Genomic DNA, 19,366 nt, shown 5'->3' with positions numbered 1-19,366 from the left:
TAAGAGGTGGGAATAGTTAAGAGTGACTTCCAGGTTTCTGGTATGATTAGGTAAGCTAGCCAGAGCCCACAGGAGCAGGCTTGCCATCCTCTTGCCTCAGCCTCCCAAGTGGCTGGGATAACACTAGGGAACAGAGATGGTGATGAGCTGGTTTGAAATGTGAATTTTAAGGATCTGAGGGACATTCTAGTACAGGCAGCTGGAAGGCTTTAGGGTGTCCAGGTCTGAAGCTCTGATGACAGATCTTGGTGAAGAACTATTTGGGGTCATCAGCCAAAAGTATTGAAATACCTGATCAGAACTCATCCAGGGTACACAGGCCTTATGAGGAGGTCAGAGGAGCCTGTATTTAGGATATTCAGGAGCTGTTTGTTGAAATGAACTGGTATATATGAGAAATAAAGTTGTTGTGCAACTCTTGGAGGAACCAGACATATAGCTTGAGTGTTGATTTAGCCTTATTGGAGCCCTGTGATTTGGGCTACTCCTTCTCAGGAACAGAGAAGCAAAGAGATCAGATTGACAACTTTCTCATTGCTGGCTGATGTGAATTCCAGTAGATATGTCTTCTTTGGACCGTATGCTTGTTGAAGAATGGATGACAGTTTTCAAACTCTAGTATCTTGTCTGGGGTAGACATTGTTAGAAGAGGAAAGCTTCTGGCTCAGCATGGGTGAGGTTCTTAGATGTCATGGGTAAAGTAGTAACTGTGCATCCTGGGAATTGTTTATTCACAGTGGGAGCTAGAACAGATACAGTTAGCTCCTTTTGATCTGTGGGATAAAGCATAAGGAAATTGAAAGACTTATTTTTCATGATCTTATCCTCTTTTTAAAGTAAAACAAACAAATAAAAAAGAATAGCCATAACATTTAGATAAACTTTGAAATATGAAATTAACAACAACAAAAACCTAGCCCTGATCCTACCCCTTTGACAGAACTACTCTTAATTTCCATCATGCCTCTATTCTAATTGAATTTAGAACACTGAGATAGCCTAGTTTTAAAAACTTGGACATGCTATGGCTGCAGCAGATTTTGCCTTTCTTTTGTGCCATAATAGCAAGCTTTGTGAAAACTAAATGAATGGCAAGAGGTGCTACATAGAGCACATAGTTCATTTTTAACAGACCCATTTGTTGAAAATTTGTGTAGCTTTCAAATGAGTGTTTGAGAAGTCTTTTAGCCTAACCAGTAAAACCAGTTCTTCTTGATTATTAAATAACCACACCTTTTCTTTCTTTCATTTCCTACACATTCACATTTAATGTGATAGTTAGTGAGGTTGGCATGGAATTTTATATCACTTTTTATAGCTGCAGAAATAAGATTTGCCCCCATTTTCTGAGTAGGCAGTTGGCAGGGAGTGGCAGAATGAAAAAGTAGCATGACAGAAGGAGTAAAGGCATAAGGGGAATTCTGGTCCCCTCTCCAAAACTAGGTGGTGTTTTAAGAAGCTTCTACCACCCCTAAAAACAAGGGTACTACAGAGGCACTTGGTTGAATCATTTCATTGGCTGCTGGGCAAATTGGCTATGAGATCCACAGCTTTTGCCCTGATGCGGTTCTTTTTGGACAGCCTTAATACATGGTGGACTTTAAGGGAATGCTCTCTTTCTTTAGTAGATTAAAATCTGTACCACAAAATAAATAAATAAACCTCTCACTACTTAAAGTTGTTATTAATGAATTGATTCAACAAAATCTTTTTTGTTTGTTTTTCAGTATGGGGTATTGAACCCAGGGCTTGGTGCAGTGCTAGGCAAGTGCTCTGTCACTGTGCTACATCCCAAGCCCTTAACAAAAAATGTGAATACTTAGTGAGTGCAAGACCTGTATTAGATTCGAGGGACAAATATCTGTCCCCAAGGACTTATAGATGGTGGGGAGCTGGACTTAAATAATTATTTCAACAAATATTACATTATAATTGTAAACAGATGTAACAAGAAAGAAACCCATGAGGCTGTTAGAACCTGGTAATTGCCTTAAGGAAATGACTCTTGACCTGAGATCTGATAGCTACACAAAAAATTCACAGGACAAGGGCTGAGGATGTAGCTCAGTGGCAGAGCATTTGTCTAGCATGGGCAAGACCCTGGGTTCAACCCCTTTTACCACAAACAAAAAATTCACAGGGCAAAGAGAGATAGGCATTCCAAATAGAAGGAACAGCCAGCCTGTGGAAATGACTGTCAGTGTGGTAGAGCACAAGGCAAGTATGGGAGGCCAAAATGGAGAGATGAGGGAAGGCGATAGAAGGAGATCACACTGGGCAAGTAAGTATGGGCCAGATTGTGTAGGGCCTTGGAGACCATGTCATCCCATGAGTAAGGCAAAGTGGATTGTGAAAAGGAAAGTGAAAGGATCACTCCTGCCTGAAGAGAGAAGATGGATTAAACAGATGCAAGTAGACCAGTTGCAAAGCCATTGCAGTGGTCTAGGAAAGAGATGAGAATACTTGGAATAGAGTGGTATTGGTGAACATAAAAGAAACTCATGGATTATAGATGTATTTAGTAGATAATATTGGTAGGATCAGGGGACAGATTGGATATTGAGGATGAAATTGAAGGAGGTGTAAAGGGAAACTCAGAGAATGACCTCTAGATTATATGCTCTTTGAGACAGACGCAGAATTTCTGTGTAGTACATAGCAATGTTTTCTGTAGGTAGAGCTCTCCCAGAGTGCAGTGGATCTGTCCCTTCTCCTTGAACTCTTCAAGGTCAGTTGGAATAAGATCCTAGACACTGATGCCTTGGGACACAATGGAGTAAGTCATAAGAGATAACTCTGAGCAGGTGTGGATGAAGCCCCAAGGTTCTGTTCCCCATGTGACCGGCCAGTGTCACTTACGTTCATTATTTGTGAAGGGTAGGTATTTTCTGCTTCCCCGTCAGCTTCCTTTGGCCTCTCCACAGTGCTCCTTGAGGTTTGCCTGGGTGATTGTAATGCTTGTTTTCATCTGGTTTAGGGGTGTCTAGCCAATCATTCTGTCTTGCTTTTCCTCTTTAACTTTATTCCTTCTTTCACATAAGAGGCATCTGTTAAGAACACAGACAGCCAGTGTACGTGGGCTTGAATTCCACCTCAACATGTACCAGTTGGTGTTTTCATCTGTAAAATGGAGATGCTTGAGGATATAACTCTACTTCAGAGACTTGCTGTGAGGATTAAATGAGTTAATAAATGTAAAGCTCATATGGGAGGATTAGATGAATTCTAGATAGGGAAGAGGGGTGGGAGGGGAGGGAGGGGGCAGGGGACTAGCAAGGATGGTGGAATGTGATGGACATCATTATACAAAGTACATGTATGAAGACTTGAATTGGGTGTCAACATACTTTATATACAAACAGATATGAAAAATTGTGGTATATATGTGTAATAAGAATTGTAATGCAAAAGTACATGTATAAAGGCATAAATTGGCGTGAACATACTTTATATACAAGGATATGAAAAATTGTGCTCTATATATGAAATAAGAATTGTAATGCATTTCACTGCTGTCATGTATTTAAAAAAAATAAAATCAATAAAAGATAAAAAAATAAAAATAAACAAAATAAATAAAAAGCTCATTAAACAATGCTTGGCACTTATGGCTTAGTAAATGTTTATTGTTTAGCTCTCTACCTCAGGGCTGGCCCTGTACCTACTTTGGAAAGAGGGATTGTAGACTTTGGCATTCACAGATTGGATAGATGTGATCTTTACAGTCCACAAGCAATCCGCGAGTCAAGTTGTAGTAACTTATAATGTGCTAAGGAAGAATTTATATGTACTCATTCAGTTGTGAATGTCAAGTTGCATAGCCTGTAATCATTTGTCCAGTAAACTTGCTGAGGAAGACAGTAGCTTATATGCCATCAGAATAGCATGATCAGGAGTAGGACACACATGTGTGGAAATTTTATCTTGTCCAAAACCAACAGAAGTCCACCTCCAGGACTCAGCTCATCCAGCTGTGGACTCTTCTGTATCTCGTTAGTATCTACCTCCTTTTTCTTCCCATCAGCTCTGTTCATTTTCCTGATATCAACAAGCAAAGGATGGTATAACTATTTTAAGAATATTGATATATTACCTCCCTATTTGTTAGTACCTTCTTTGTTTTTCTTGTAGAATTAAAAAAACTGTTTAGAAACACAGGGATATAAAGAGACTATAGGACATTAACAATGAATACTATCCATTCTGTTCCTCTACTCCCTCCCTACCAAACAGCAGGTAACTTTTGAAAACCAAATTCAAAGAAAAATTTCAGTCAGCTATTTCTGAGGGGTGGATTTCTTTATGTTTTTTGTTTGCATACTGTGATTTGTTGGAGTTCTTTAGGTTATTTCTCTTCTTAGGACTGGTGTATATTTTAATTGGGAGGGATGGTTGATGTAATTGATGTTGGTTAATTATATGTAAGAATTGCATAGTTTGTAATTTTTTGAAGTGTTAACCAGAAAAGGGTTAGATATCAGTGATGATTGAGTACAGTGTCAGACCTTAAATTGAAATGTTTGAGTGCTTATTTCAGTTATTTTCAATTTATTACCAATTTACAGCAACTATATCTATTTGCAATAATAGTAACTAGGCATGTTGGCATGTGCCGATAATCCCAGCTACTCAGGAGGTTGAGGCCAGATGATCACAAATTTGAGGCCAGCCTTGGCAACTTAATGAGACCTTGCCTCAAAATAAAAAACAAAAAAAGCTGGGATATAGCTCTGTGGTAAAGCACCCATGGGTTCAGTCCTCAGTACCAAAAAAAAAAAAAAAAAATTTAGTCTACACTTTTGGTCTTTGGTCTTATGGTGACTTCAAAGTATGTTCTTTGCAAAATATAAATATAGGATTCACAGTGAAAAGAGCTAAATCACTATGGACTTCTAGAAAACACATCCTATTAATAGAAAAATACCATTTTATTTATTTTTCTATGGCTGTAGATATTCTTGTGTAGTCAGAGTCTTATAGAATTAGGGCCAACTTTGGTATTGCAGGTTTTCAGAGTTTCTGAATCACAGAAAAAAGAATGAGGGACTTCCTGAGTACAGTTATTTTAATGTGGGAAACAACTATGAGAGAAAAAATTATTGTACTCATGTGACATTACCTTGAACAGTTTCATCTCTTAAGTATTATATTTAAATTATTTGTTTACTCATGAAAGGAAAGGAGAAAATGGAAGAAAGAAAAGCAAGAAACAGCACAGACTGCTATGTTTAATAGTTATAAAAATTCCATTTACTAAATACTGGTGCCAGCTGTTTACACATATAAACAGCTTGAAGCTTTTCTCTTAGGTGGGACTTTTTCCATTTTATGTAGGAATAAATTGAAGTTTAGTTTAAGTGACATTCCCAGTCATTTCTGTAGGCACCAGAGCCAGATTTGGACTGTGTTCCCCAAATCTGTATTATTTCTGTTTTTAATTCATGCACAGAAAGAAGATTAGAGAAATATGGGGAAGGCAAAATTTAAATTATTGGTTTTATGCTATATTTATAGTACAACTTTTTGCTTTAAAAAAGGTAAATTTTGTTTTAAGATACACACGTAGATGCAAATTTGTGGATGCAACTACATTTTTCTCAGATTTTCTATTTAGTGGAGAAAACAAAGAGTATTAAATGATCATTCTAGAAAAATAGGGCAACTTTGAGGAAGTGCAGTGTCTGCGTTTTTTGTCCTTTTAGCATTTTGTTGCAATGGAAAGAAATTGTGTTTTGGAATCTTTAGGGATCTTGAGGGATGTTGCCTGTTAAGAGTTTGTTCCTCTGCTGGATAAAATTCATATCACTAAGGTAATTTCAGTTTTTGACTGAAAGCTGTTGATTTGAGCATTTATAAGCATTTTGACCTATGAGAGTGTCTTTGTGAACCCCTACCTGGTTCTTTTCAAGGTCATTGGTCTTTCTGGTAGGGAGGGCCCTTTTCTGACTTTTGTGAGGTGCCCTCAGGTCCATCAACTTTTGACAAGATGTGTGCTCTGAAGGTGAACTTGGTAAGAAATCAAAGAACTGACTTTTTGTGAACTAGTTGAACGAAAGTGACCAGGCCACCTCTTGGTCTTTTTAGCAGATCTTCAGGAGCTGTAGCTGACTTTAACTTTTGTGTGTTTTAATCCTGTATGTGGCAGTTTCTTGTACAGTGAAATACAGTTCTCTTAAGAGATTTCTTCTTTTTTTTTTTTTTTTTAAGAGAGAGTGAGAGAGGAGAGAGAGAGAGACAATTTTTTTTGATATTTATTTTTTAGTTATCGGCGGACACAACATCTTTCTTTGTATGTGGTGCTGAGAATCGAACCCGGGCCGCACGCATGCCAGGCGAGCGCGCTACCACTTGAGCCACATCCCCAGCCCCTAAGAGATTTCTTCTAATTTGTTCTAATCAGTTTTGTAGTAAAACTGGTTTCAACTTCTACAAGCAAACAGCAGAAAGATTATGAGTCCTGAGTTAGGATAGGGCTTGGGCTAATACTTGACTAGTAACTTGTTTTTCCTCTAAAATCTAAGGCAGGTTATTGATTCTCCCTAAATCTGTTTCCTCTTCACAAAATGGCGGTAATACTAGAATTGTTATGAGAAGTAATGAGATACTAATGAAGAGTACTTATCTTGCACATAATAGAAACTTACTGATAGTTGGCTATTATCATTAGAATTAAAAGCATTTAGTTGTGGTGGAATCAGTCTGGCAAACAGATTGTGGAGGACTTTGATATCTGTTTTGCAGAGTTGGACATGTTTTTATTACTGCTCAGAAGTCTTTTTGACTTATGATTTTGGGCAGTATTCCAAATAGGTGAAAGGTTGCTATATGATCTAGGTTTGGAATGAATAGGGTCTTGGTATAGTTGATTTAGTTGCTTTTGAGGCAGGGGCTTGCATGTATTTGATTTGGTTATTTTTCTTAGACACTGGCTCTTCAACAGCAGTGTACTTTGTTGTTCTGACCTTTCCTTTCCCTATCTGCAGTACTGAAGGAAGTCAGATAAATAGCAGCAACTTTAGTAGGAAGTTGAATGCTGTCAGGAATCTTGGTGGTTTTTCTGTCATCCTCTTCCAATGTAGAATTATCTCATGCTTAATAAAATATTGGCTCCTGGTGACCTAACTGCTTTTTGAGTTTTCCCTTTTCTCTATCAAATTGATTTTTGGTCAGCAGCATAGTGCCAACATTAAAACATATTTAACTTTGTTCTGGGGAAAAAGAGAAGTCAATACTTCTAAAATAAAAAATGTACACTGAGTTTTTGAGGCATCTGATAAAATAAGGGTGAGTGGGAAAAGGTCACATTGCCTCCTCCTTTTTCCTTTCAGGAAATGCTCCAGGTAACAGGTATTCTCAGGGATGAATAGCATACATTCTATGACTGATCTGGGATGTTGAGAATGGAGACCCATTTCTTTTTTCTCCTGCTCTTTCCTTCCTTCCCTTCCCACCTTTGTTTTCTTCCCTCCCTCCCTCCCCCCCCTCTCTTATTTATTTATTTATTTATTTATTTATTTATTTATTTATTTATGGTAGGGAGTATTTGCTGAAGGTCAAACCCAGGGCCTCACTCATGCTAGGCAAGCACTCTACAATCCTAGCTTTCCTTTTCCATTTCTAATGAGGGAAAGCCACCAAGCACCCTGCCTCCCTCTGAACACAGCTACCCAGATTCAAATCATATTGTGATTTTAACCATGCACAACTCTCTTGTGCATCACCTCACAAAATAGGCAGAACAGCTCTTCATTTTGTTCTTCCAGATTGGACACTGATACTGGGACACTTACCCAAGGTTTTCCTGGTGTCTTTGTCGAGTAGGAGCCACCCAGGTTCCTGATTTAGTTCAGTGCTTTTTCCTGAAAGTTTGAGATAGTAAATAATATGTGCTTAATTCACTCCCCTGATTAGAATCCTTCAGTTGCTCCCCATTGCCAACAGGATTAAGCCAAAACGCCTCAAATTCCTTTAGACTGTGCTTATACCAGCCATATTTCTTACCTCTCTTGCAACATTACCTGCCTTTATAGGTATTTACAACTTCTCTTTTCTTTCCTCTTCTTTCTGTCCATTATTAAAATTCTGAACATTCTACAGGTGCCATCCCCTCCTCCTCCTCCTCCTCCTCCTCCTCCTCCTCCTCCTCCTCCTCCTCCTCCTCCTCCTCCTCCTCCTCTTCTTCTTCTTGGATTTAATTCAGGGTTTCACACAAGTACTCTACCATTGAGCTACATCATCAACCCTTTCATTTTGAGATAGTCTCACAAAGTTGCTAAAGCTGACTTCAAACTTGCAATCCTTCTGCCTCAATTTCCACAGTAGCTGGGATTACAGGCATATGTCTCCATACCTGGATTCACATGTGTCATTTTCTTAGAAGGACTGGCTTGAATAGTTACCTCCTCCACCCCATTTGATATTTTACTGTTACTGGACCCAAGTCTGTCAGTTCACTGCTCAAAACCCAGTACTCTGTAGATGAGAGTTGGTAGGAAGGAAAGTCAGATTTATTCAAGGACAGGCAATGAGAAGATGAAGGGGGCCTTTGTCCTAAAGCACCATCTTAGGGAACTTGTGCACACAAAAGTGCTTTTATTGGGAGGTACAGTGGGACAGATAATGGGCAGAAAGATTAAGTGTTGAGTAGGGTCTTCCCTGAATAGGGTCTTCCCGTCATCCAGAGCACAATGTCTGTTTTTTTTTTTTTTTTTTGCCCAGAACACTGCAATTGACCTTGACTGGCTGGAGCTAATTCCTGTACTTATTTAGACAAATATTACTTTTCTATAAGTTAAGCATCATCTTTACACTTTCTGATATAATCTGACTGTCAACAAATGTTCTAGGGTTTATAAATCTAAAGAAAGATTATTTAGCATTTAACATCTTAATCATTTAGCTTGTGGTAGAGTGGGTCTGAGTGTCTGTGTATGTAACAGGCTTTCCAGATGACCAAACATGTCCCAAGTTTGAGAAGCATTGCCCCAACGGACTTGATTTGTGGCCATTGCCTGGAATAGAAATCATAGTCACCTCCACAGTAGACCATGCTCTATATGGGTTCCCTGGAAAAGTTGTGGCACTCTATTGCAGCCTTTAGATGGACTATCTAATCTCCCCCTGCCTCAAGTATATATAAATTTCTTCTAATTCATTCTGAACTAACAAATTTAGAAAATTGCTATATCTGGATCCTTCTACCAAAAATAAAATAAAATAATACAGTTTTATTTGTTGACAAAACTTGTGTTTTATAGAATTTTGGGGGGAGGGGGATTGAACTCAGGGGCACTCATTAATTGAGCCACTTCTCCAGCTCTTTTTTGTATTTTATTTAGAGACAGGGTCTCTAAATTGAGTTGTTTAGCACCTTGCTTTTGCTGAAGCTGGTTTTGAACCTATGATCCTCTTGCCTCAGCCTCCCGATCTGCTGGGATTACAGGCATGTGCTACAGTGCCCAGCCTGTGTTATAGAATTTTCCTGGTTGGACTGATTATGTTCCCATGGTGCCATTTAATGTGTTTCTTGTCTGAGTGTTTCTTATTAATTAGTAAATTGCCATAGAAGCTCAAGCAGTTTGAGATTAGATATTTTGGCAAGAATACTTCATAGAGGTTCGGTAGACTTCATTAGGAGGCTTATTACCACATCACTCTTTTGGTTGTCTTAATAGCCATTCATGATCATTATTTTGAAAGCATCATTCATTAGAGTTTGCTAATTATCTTTGCATATCCAATAAATACTGAGCGTGAAATAGAGGAACTTGAAGATACATTTATTGAGAAACAGACACAGAACAAGGTCTTGATTACCCATTAGGTGGTTGCACTCCTTGGCACTTTCTTGTGGATTTAGGTAACTAATAGTGGGCAGTGAACATTCCAGCTTTCTCTACTGAGCCTTGGTATGCTATAAAGTAAGTGGATCTGTACCAACTAGATACAGTCATATTTTCCTATTTTTGCCTTTAAGCCTTTTATATATGTCAGTTTTCTCTCAAGAACTCATGATCTTTTGCTTTCAATCCTTGATTCTCACTGGATAGAAAGCAGTCATGCTGGGTTGTGTCTTTTCTTTCTGACTCTGTGTACTCTACTTTGCTATGTGTTATTTCAACTTGTTCCTTTACATAAAGGATGCCTACCCCTGCATTTGTGCTTGGGACAACTAATAGTTATCAATCCTAAATAATTAGTTTAATATCTTGATTATCACTAACTTTTTGGAATTTTCTGTCTTCCTTTAGTTAACAAGTTAGCTTGTCAAATAAAGCTCCTGTGGTTTAGTGTGTATTCTATAAGCATGTCTTTATATTACTGTGAACCTTTAAACAAAGAAAAATATTATCCTTTGCTCTTCTTCTTCTTCTCCTTCTTCTTCTTCTTCTTTTTTTTTTTTTAGGAAATTCACACAAACGAAAAGGAAGTAACAGAGAAGGAAGTAACTCTTCACTTGTTGCCAGGTAACAGTAATGTTAGCCTCATACTTCCAGTGCAACTCAAAACCAATGATAAATTACATCATCCCTAGTTTATCTATATATAAACTTCTTTGTTTTTTAATCTTTTGGCATATAACAGTAATGAGTTAGACAAAGATATCAAGGTCTTTAGTTCAATAACTGTACACCTGACTCTGAGTGTTACACTATCTGGAAAAAAAGATCTTTCTTGTTTCCCTTTACCCCCCCAGCTGATGAAAATAAACCTGGGAAATTCTTGCCTCTTTGACAAGCAAATGAGGTTGTCTTACTTGGTCCCATCCAGTATTTGTGGTTTCTAGTCAGGAAAATCCCAGTCTATGCTGCCTAAGTCTGTAGTTGCCCTTGGACAGTGCAGCTACCCACGCCTCCCAGGGCAGGTGTTGGTAGATGGTCTCACCTGCCATCTGTGCTGGTGTATCTGAGAGTGGGTCCTGGGGATACTGGGGTTTACCAATCCTGGGGCCACTGGGGCTTTGCTCTGAGTCATTCATTATGAATGAATTGCTTGAATTTTTTTGAGACTGGAAAAAGTGGCAGTAACTTAAGTTAGGTTTTATCACATTTGAGTTCAGGAACAGAAACTATTTGGTGAAGTATCCTCTCCATTTATGGAAATTCCTGTCAGTTATGTATTCTCTTTTTCCATTTTTTCCCAATTCAAAATAACTTTTTAAATAAATTTTTATGTGCATTTTCCCAAAACAATAGAGACCCAATTCTGGTATTTTTAAACTTTGTTCCAGTTTGTCCAGGGAATGTGAATATGTACAAGTTTCTGACTGATTCATGTTATTTGGTAAAACATATTAGAACCCTTTAACTTTTTTTCTTTTTTTAATAGTACATCTTAATTTTACAGAATAGTGGGCTTCAATACAGCATATTCCTACTTGCATATAACATTTTGATCATTTCCACCTTTTTTAATGTTTTTAAATTTCAAAGGCTTTTTTTTCTACAATGTTGACTTAAACCTTGATTCATATCTCCTGTTGTTTTTTTCTTTTCTTGGACTTAAAAATTCAGAAATTAACTTTTGTTTTAAATTTTGTGTCATATTCTCCCTTCTCCTGGCTTACTAGATGGTCTCTTCTAGGTGCACAGCTGTGAGTTTACAGTTAACTTCTCTGAGTCTCAGTTTTCTAAAGTAGACTAAGATCATTTTCAACTCCCAACTCTCATGATTCGAGAGTTTGTCTGGTACAAACAATTTGTAACCATGGTACAGCTTGCCATGTCTGTGGAGAGTCTCACCAGGAAGGTTGTAATAGGACTACATTGCTGATTTCTAGGCTCCATACAAAACTCTGGTAATGGGCTATCCTGGTCTTGAGGAGAGCCTTGCTGATAAAAGCTGTTGCACATTAGGAGTTGAAGCACAGGAAACTTTGCCCACGTGTCTTTCACCTTGAACTAAGCTGTGACATTTTGGGGGGGACTATTTTAAACCCTAATGAGGCCCTGACTTCATTGTTTTCTTTAAACTCTGTTGTTTAAAGAGGCTGACCTAGTGACTGAGCCATCTTCCAATATTTCCTTAGTGTTTCAGCAGGGGCAATTAACCCCTTGAAAGATAAAAAAAGAAAACGCTGTAATATGGGCCCTTGGATTGTTTGCCTGAAATTCTTCTTTGTTTTCTTCTTTTTTAAAAAATATTTATTCTTTAGTTGTAGTGGAACACAATACCTCTATTTTATTTATTTTTATGTGGTGCTAAGGATGGAACCCAGGGTCTCGCACATGCTAGGCGAATGTTCTACCACTGAGTCACAACCCCAGCCCTCTTCTTTGTTTTCTTATTGCAAGCTAGACAAAATGTATTTTCAGCCCAAAAAATAAATTTAAAGATGGAAAAATCCAGAGGGAGATTCTGGGGGAAGATAGTTGAATGAGAAGAAAACTCCTTTTGTTGTTGTTGTTGCAGAGTATTTACATTTAGTTTTTTCATTTTCCCCTTTTTCTTCTCTTTCCTACCCTCACCAAGACATCTCAGCCCTCAGGAGTATCTCTGCTTCCATGGAGCAGAGAATGCTTACCTGTACCCCAGTTCTAACTTTTTAACTATAAACAGAATTTCTGTCTCTAGGAAATATAGCTTCTCATGTTGGCTGGGTGCCTGCAGATAGAGCAGGAGAAGTGACACCTGGAGAGGAAATGTTCTCAACTAAGAAAGAGAGGAAACTCACCCCCCCCCCCCCCCACACACACACACTGCCTCTGACCTCTTTTTTTCCTCTCATCCTCCTCGTGTGCAGCCAGAACAAGGTGGTCATGCTGTGGAAGGCTGCAGTGCCTCTTGTGTCTGAGGAAATCCTGGAGCTCTCACAGGAAAAGGGAGTGGGACCTGCATCCAGGCATGCAAGCGAGCTGCTCCAGTCTTTGCTCACTTAGGGTATTGCAGTTGTTGAACCTCTGCTGGGGTCAAAGTAATAAAAACACTAAAATATATGCTTGAAAGTGCAAACTGAAATCAGTACCACCTATTTGGAAACTTCCATTATTTGTAGTGAGACACCTCTAAGTCTTTTTTATTTCTTTTTTTCCTCCAGTTCTAGGGATCAAACCCAGGGCCTCACACATGCTACCACTGAGCTGAGTCCCCAGCCTCTATCTGAGCCATTTTGTTTTCCATACTCTGCTTCATCTTCTTTCCTAAAATTTGCACTTCTTGACCTTCTCGAAAAGTGTCTCATTTTGAAGTGCTGCATTGTACTATGTTTGTCCTCATTAAATAGAGTGCAGAAAGTTCTTAATGTTTGGATACTTTGTTAACTGAGGACCCTAAGAAGGACTTGTTTTGGTTTCCACCAGGTGAACAGCTGCTTTGTGAAGCCAACACTGTCCTGAAGTATGTGCAGGAAGATTCCTGTCAGCGTGGAGTCTATGGGAGACTTGTTTGCACAGACTTCAAGATTGCCTTCTTAGGCGATGACGAATCTGCATTGGATAATGGTGTATGTATGAGCTGTGTTTGGAGGGAATGGAGTTATGGCTCCATTGTTTCTTCCCTCAGCTTCTCAATTCTTCCACCCCAACTCTAACACATAATAAAAACAAAAGAGAGAAGTCTCATCACTTATCTGCTTCCTATCCTTCAGGAGTTTCTTTCAGCTATAGGACCATTCAGAAATTTCCCACCTATGCCTCATGTCATGCTGGCTTGCTTTTAACCTCAAAAGTTGACACCATCAATGTTTTTTTCATTTTCTTCTGTATTTTAGCACTCACTGAAGCTGGGCCTTGTGGTGCACCCCTCTAATCCCAGCAACTCAGGAGGCTGAGACGGGAGGATTACCAGTTCAGAGTCAGCCTCAGCAACTTAGCAAGGCCCTAAACAACTTAGACCCTGTCTCAAAATAAAAACAAAGAGGGCTAGAGGGACTGGGGCTATAGCTCAGTGGCAGAGCACTTGCCTAGCATGTGTGAGGAACTGGGTTCCATCCTTAGCACCACATAAAAGTAAACAAATAAAATAAAGGCATTCTGTCCATCTATCTACAACTACAAGATAAAATTTTTAAAAAGGTGAGAGCTGGGGGAAGAATGTTTGGGGCTGTGGATCAGTGATGGAGTGTTCGCATCGCATGTGTGAGGCACTGGGTTCGAGCCTCAACACTATGTAAAAATAAATAAATAAAATAAAAGGTCCATCTACAACTAAAATTATAATAATAAAAAAAAGAAAACGGGGACTGGAGTTGTGGCTCAGTGGTAGAGCGCTTGCCTAGCATGTGTGAGGCCCTGGGTTCTATCCTCAACACCACATATGAATAAACAAATAAAGTGTAAAATCTACTGGCAACTAAAAAAAAAATTGAAAAAAAAAAAGGAATGGCTAGAGTCTTAGAGACTTATGGGTCACCAATACTGATCCAACTTTAGGAAAAAAGGGGGGATTGGGGTGTGGCTCAGTGGTTAAGTGCCCCTGGGTTCAATCCCCAATATATTAAAAAAAAAAAAATCAACCAATCATTGAAATAACATGTCCCCAAATGTACTACTTCCCCATTTTTTCTCTATTCTAAATTCTTCCTCAAATCTAGAAACTAAGTTTGATACTGAAATGGATCGCAAGTGTAGCATTTGAATTTGAGTCTACTTTATGCCTAATCTGAATCTAGGGGCAACATTCTTGTGAGACTTGTTCCTACTTATTACTGAGATGCTGGGGAAGGAGAAGACTGTCTGCAACACTGGAAGAGCACTGTGTGGTAATGGAAACCCAGTCCGGCCCGCCCCCACCCTATGCCCGCAATATGCAGGCCATCCTGGACCACCCTTGGCTTTTTGTTTTTGCTTTTATTTATTTATTTATTTTTGCAATATTAGGGACTGAACCCAGGGTTGCTTTACTACTAAGCTACACCCCTAGCCCTTTTTACTTTTTGTTTTGAGACAGGTTCTTCCTAAGTTGCTGAGACTGGCTTCAATTTTGCCATTCTCCTGCCTCACCTTCCCAATAGCTGTAGTTGTAGGCTCGTGCTAGCCTGCCTGGCTCCTCCCTTGCTTCTTCCAAGTCTGGTCTCTTGTGCTGCTGTCCACTGTAGTGACTTAATTCCTTTTCCTTTATAAAGACAGCATTCACCATAAACTTTAATCTCCCAGTGTTTTCTTCCTAAAGATCTCAGGTAGCTTGTCAGTCATCTCAGCATTTATGTGGAGGAACATTAACTTGCACGTCACTTGCCCATACTTCTCAAAGTGGCTGTGTGGAGTGGTGGGCCTGGAAACAGCCCAGAAATTGCATGGTCTGCCCAAGTTTGAAAGAATCAGTGCTTATAAACTCTTCTCCCATACTCACTTGTCCCTTTCTTAGGAATATACAGATGCATTCCCCCATTTATTTCAATGTGCAAGTGGAGAATGGTGATTTACTTTGCTTATAAATGTCTTAACAGGGCATAGAAGGGAGTCACATTTATTTCCTTTTGAATCTTTTAGGAAACTCAGTTTAAGAATAAGGTTATGGGAGAAAATGACATTACACTCCACTGTGTTGATCAGATTTATGGAGGTAAGGATCTCTTTTCCTTTGGATTATTGCCAGCTTTTGAATATATAGTTAGTAATGATGATAATATTATTATAGCCCTTTATAGTTCACAAAAATATATTCATATAAATTACCTTACTTAAGTCAGTTTTATGGATGATAAATTGAAATGTGAAGTAGCTTGTTTGGAGTTACTTAGCTAGAGGAGTACTGATCCTTCTATATTCATGTTTAAGGCTGATTTGTGAAGGTCTGTTGTATTGCATCAGAATATCTTTTCTGCTAGTTAAACAGGCCTCTCCTGCCAATTCATTCTCTGTTTCTCTTCTCCATTTTTGTGTTTAGGGCACTTCCAGAAGTTATTCAATAGCTATTTATGATGTTCTCAGTACCAATAGGTGCTAATTGGGTAGCTCTGGGACAGGAAAGAAGGTGTCAGGAGGGGCCTCAGCACAAACCTAGGGGTTGACTGGCAGAAATGCATGTCCCTAGTGCTCTTTCTTCCATCCTTTATGATCTCAGCTTTCAGAGCTGTGATTTCTTCATGCCAGTGAAATCTATTCTGCTAATAGTGGCCAGTCCATTTGGGTCTTATGCTTGCTCCAGGGCAGTGAATAACCCTGTGTGCTCTCAGAGTCAGGGCCCTGCTGGGACAGTCTGAATACCTATTCTAAGAAGTTAGCAGTCTGCCTTGTTTTCACATTAATTTATTGCTGTATAACATAATTTTTCTTCCCAATTTCATCGTTGATCTATAGTGTTTGATGAGAAAAAAAAAATTCTCTCTGAACAACTGAAGAAATACCCTGAGAAACTTATCATCCACTGCAAAGACCTCCGAGTGTTTCACTTTTGTCTGAGATACACAAAAGAAGAGGAAGTCAAAAGGGTAACTAGTCGCATTTGTTTTTAGGTTTTGTTTCCCTTCAGGTTTTCCCTACTGACTCTAGGTTTTGCTTACATTGACTGAAGGTAGAGGGGAGCCTTTTATTCTGTGAAATTGAATCCAGTGTATTTTTTTTTTTTTTTGATCCTGGGAATTGAACCCAGGGGCGCTTAACCATTGAGCAACATCCCCGACCCTTTTTATTTTTTGAGACAGGGTCTCACTGAGTTGCTTAGGGCCTCACTAAATTGCTGAGGCTGACTTTGAACTTGTGATTCTCCTACCTCAGCCTTGAGAGCCACTGGGATTACAGGTGTGCACCACCCCACTCTGTGGATCCCATATTCTTTCTTCAGAATGTGAGAGGTAATTGGATAAAGCATGCCTGCATATCATCTTAGCACATGCTTCCTTTACTCCTTCAATTCATAATGTTTTGATTTCTAGAGCCACTAAAAGATGGAAGATGATAAGCCAGGTCAGGAAGTAGTTGAGAAAGAGAAGGATGGGATAGGTTTAAGTTGTCTCTCATTGCCATCCTCCCTATGTTTGACAACCTATTCTAAAGATAGTTGCACTGTCTTCCTATTCCTGTGAATAAATGAGTCACTCTTGGAGGTATTGGTTGTGCTTGAAAGGAGGAGGTACAGCTAAGAACAGCTAAGGTTAGAGGAACAAAGCCGAGTCACCGGGTGTGCCTTTGGAGACTGTGAACATGATTCCCTGGTTGTCGTGGCAAATTGAGATCCATAACTGAGTGAACTGAAAAAATGGCTGTAGCAATTTAGTGTTCGTTATAACTTCCAAGATTTGTCTTATTGAGATTATAAAGATCTCACATTTGCCAGTATCATACATCAGGGGAGATTTAGCAAGAGTCTAGTGCGTCTTTTCTGTAATGAGTCATGTACACTTACTTCCAGGTCACTGCTTGATTGTCTTTCATATGGTAGTGTGGTATTTCAGGTAGAATGACACACATGACTTGTGTACATATTTGAGGGGAGAAAGAGTGGTATAGATATGGATTATGCACTGAGAATCTGGAATCCTCACTTAGAACATTGATTTTAGTCATCTATCAAAACATAATTTTGTTTAGTACAGTAGACAAACAGAAGGCACAGTAGACTGAGTTCTTCTTCATCTTCTAGAAGATTCTAAAGACCACAGGTGAGTCAGAAAGAACAGCTAAGTGTCTTGGCTATTATCTGATATCACCTGGAAATCTTCAACATGTCAGATATTTGGAATACGTGACTTTAATAGGGCACTTAAGGATTTTAGCACTTTGTTTTTGAGAAATTTGACTATATTATAAAAACTTGTCCCTACAAATTCAGAGCTCAATAAGTCTGACAAAATAGTATTCTGTTGGTCTGGCATTATTCCAACAACTAAATTATAGATTCATACTTTAACAAGGATTACTGGGTTGACCCTAGAGCTCCATTAGCATGACTGAGAACCTAGACAACTTGGCTCCTGCCTTTCTTAGTGTTTACCTGTCAAAATCATAACTATACCCATTGGTTCATTCTTTCTAGATTGTCCGTGGCATAATTCATCATACCCAGACCTCTATACTTCTTAAGAGATTATTTCTGTTTTCCTATGCAACTGCTGCACAAAACAATACAGGTAAGCATCTTCTGGGTTTAATTAGAGGATAGACAGTGTCCTTCATACTTTTTTTAAAAATCTGTAAACATGAGAAGGTTTTTTGTTTTTCTTTTCTCTAGCAGTTGGTCATCTATTGCTTGGGTGATTCATTCAAAAGGTTTATATTTTTTCCCTGTGATTTTTTTTCTTTTCTTTTTTTTTTTTTTTTTTTTGTGTGTGTGCTAGAGATGAAACCCAGGGGCATTTAACCACTGAGCCACATCCCAGCCCTTTTTATTTTTTATTTTGAGACAGGGTCTTGCTAAGTTACTTATAGGGCATTGCTAGTCACTGAGGTTGGCCTTTAACTTGCAACCCCCTGCCTCAGTTTTTCAAGTTGCTGGGATTATAGGCATGCGTTAACTCATCTGCCTTTTCCAGTGATCTTTGTTTAACTTACCTTTTAGATTTGTTTACTTGCTTTTTGAATTGGATTGCTGTTTAGTTGCTTTATTAAAAAAAAAACAACATTTTTTTTTTAGTTGTAGATGGAAACAGTACCTTTATTTTATTTTTATGTGGTGCTGAGGATCAAACCCAGTGCCTCACACGTGCTAGGTGAGTGCTCTTTCCTCTGAGCCACAACCCCATCCCCATTTGGTTGCTTTTTATGAAAAGTAAAATCAATATATTATAGTAGGAGTGTGAAACTATAGGAAAAAAAAACAAAACTGGAACAAGTTTAAAATAACAGTATTTTTCCCTGGATTCTTTTTTATTTGAAAATAACCCTGTTTATCCCTGGGTTCTTTTAAATATACTTGATTTCATTTCATAAGATTCTAGAGAATGTCCTGCATTCCTGAAAGTTTTTAAACAACCAGAGCTTGTTTTATAGCAAATATTTTGAGGGAAATAAGACATCTGTACATAAGGAAACCCATTCAGAAAGCTGTTTTGTTAAGAGAAAACTTAAAATACCAAATGTTTTCCATTTAGTTTGCATTTTTTTTTATTTTTTTAAAGAGAGAGAGAATTTTTTAATATTTATTTTTTAGTTTTCAGTGGACTCACCATCTTTATTTTATTTTTATGTGGTGCTGAAGATCGAACCCAGCGCCCCACGCATGCCAGGCGAGCACGTTATTGCTTGAGCCACATCTCCAGCCCTTAGTCTGCATTTAGTAACAAACTTTGGCCATCTGAATTAACCATTAGCCATGCCTAGCATATGTCTTTGTAGATGTCTGTCTTCTTCATTCTCCAGTTATTTTCCCTTAGTTTATTCACTTGCTGTGCCCATTACTCTTACCATGAATCCCATATCAAGGAAGTGGCAGGTTTGTTTAAAAGCATATGTATAGGGCTGGGCATGTGTCTCAGCATGTGTGAGGCCCC

General features: G+C 38.6%; 1 protein-coding gene across 4 annotated transcripts in view; it reads left to right on the top strand.

Annotated features, from left to right (window-relative positions):
• Positions 1-19,366, top strand: part of Mtmr12 (myotubularin related protein 12) — a 72,995-nt gene that overhangs the window by 20,104 nt on the left and 33,525 nt on the right. For 3 of the 4 annotated variants that reach the window (XM_076857341.1, XM_076857342.1, XM_076857343.1), the window contains 5 exons: positions 10,406-10,466; positions 13,299-13,441; positions 15,429-15,501; positions 16,239-16,369; positions 17,914-18,007. In XM_076857341.1, the coding sequence (XP_076713456.1) occupies positions 10,406-10,466; positions 13,299-13,441; positions 15,429-15,501; positions 16,239-16,369; positions 17,914-18,007 (502 nt within the window). The remainder of the gene's footprint in view (positions 1-10,405; positions 10,467-13,298; positions 13,442-15,428; positions 15,502-16,238; positions 16,370-17,913; positions 18,008-19,366) is intronic. The other variant, XM_076857344.1, reaches the window with a different exon arrangement.

The sequence above is a fragment of the Callospermophilus lateralis genome, chromosome 5, assembly GCF_048772815.1.
Source record: "Callospermophilus lateralis isolate mCalLat2 chromosome 5, mCalLat2.hap1, whole genome shotgun sequence".
In the NCBI taxonomy this organism is placed as follows: Eukaryota; Metazoa; Chordata; class Mammalia; order Rodentia; family Sciuridae; genus Callospermophilus; species Callospermophilus lateralis.
The sequence above is the reverse complement of the archived record's forward strand: the minus strand, read 5'-3'. Positions and strand labels throughout refer to the sequence as shown.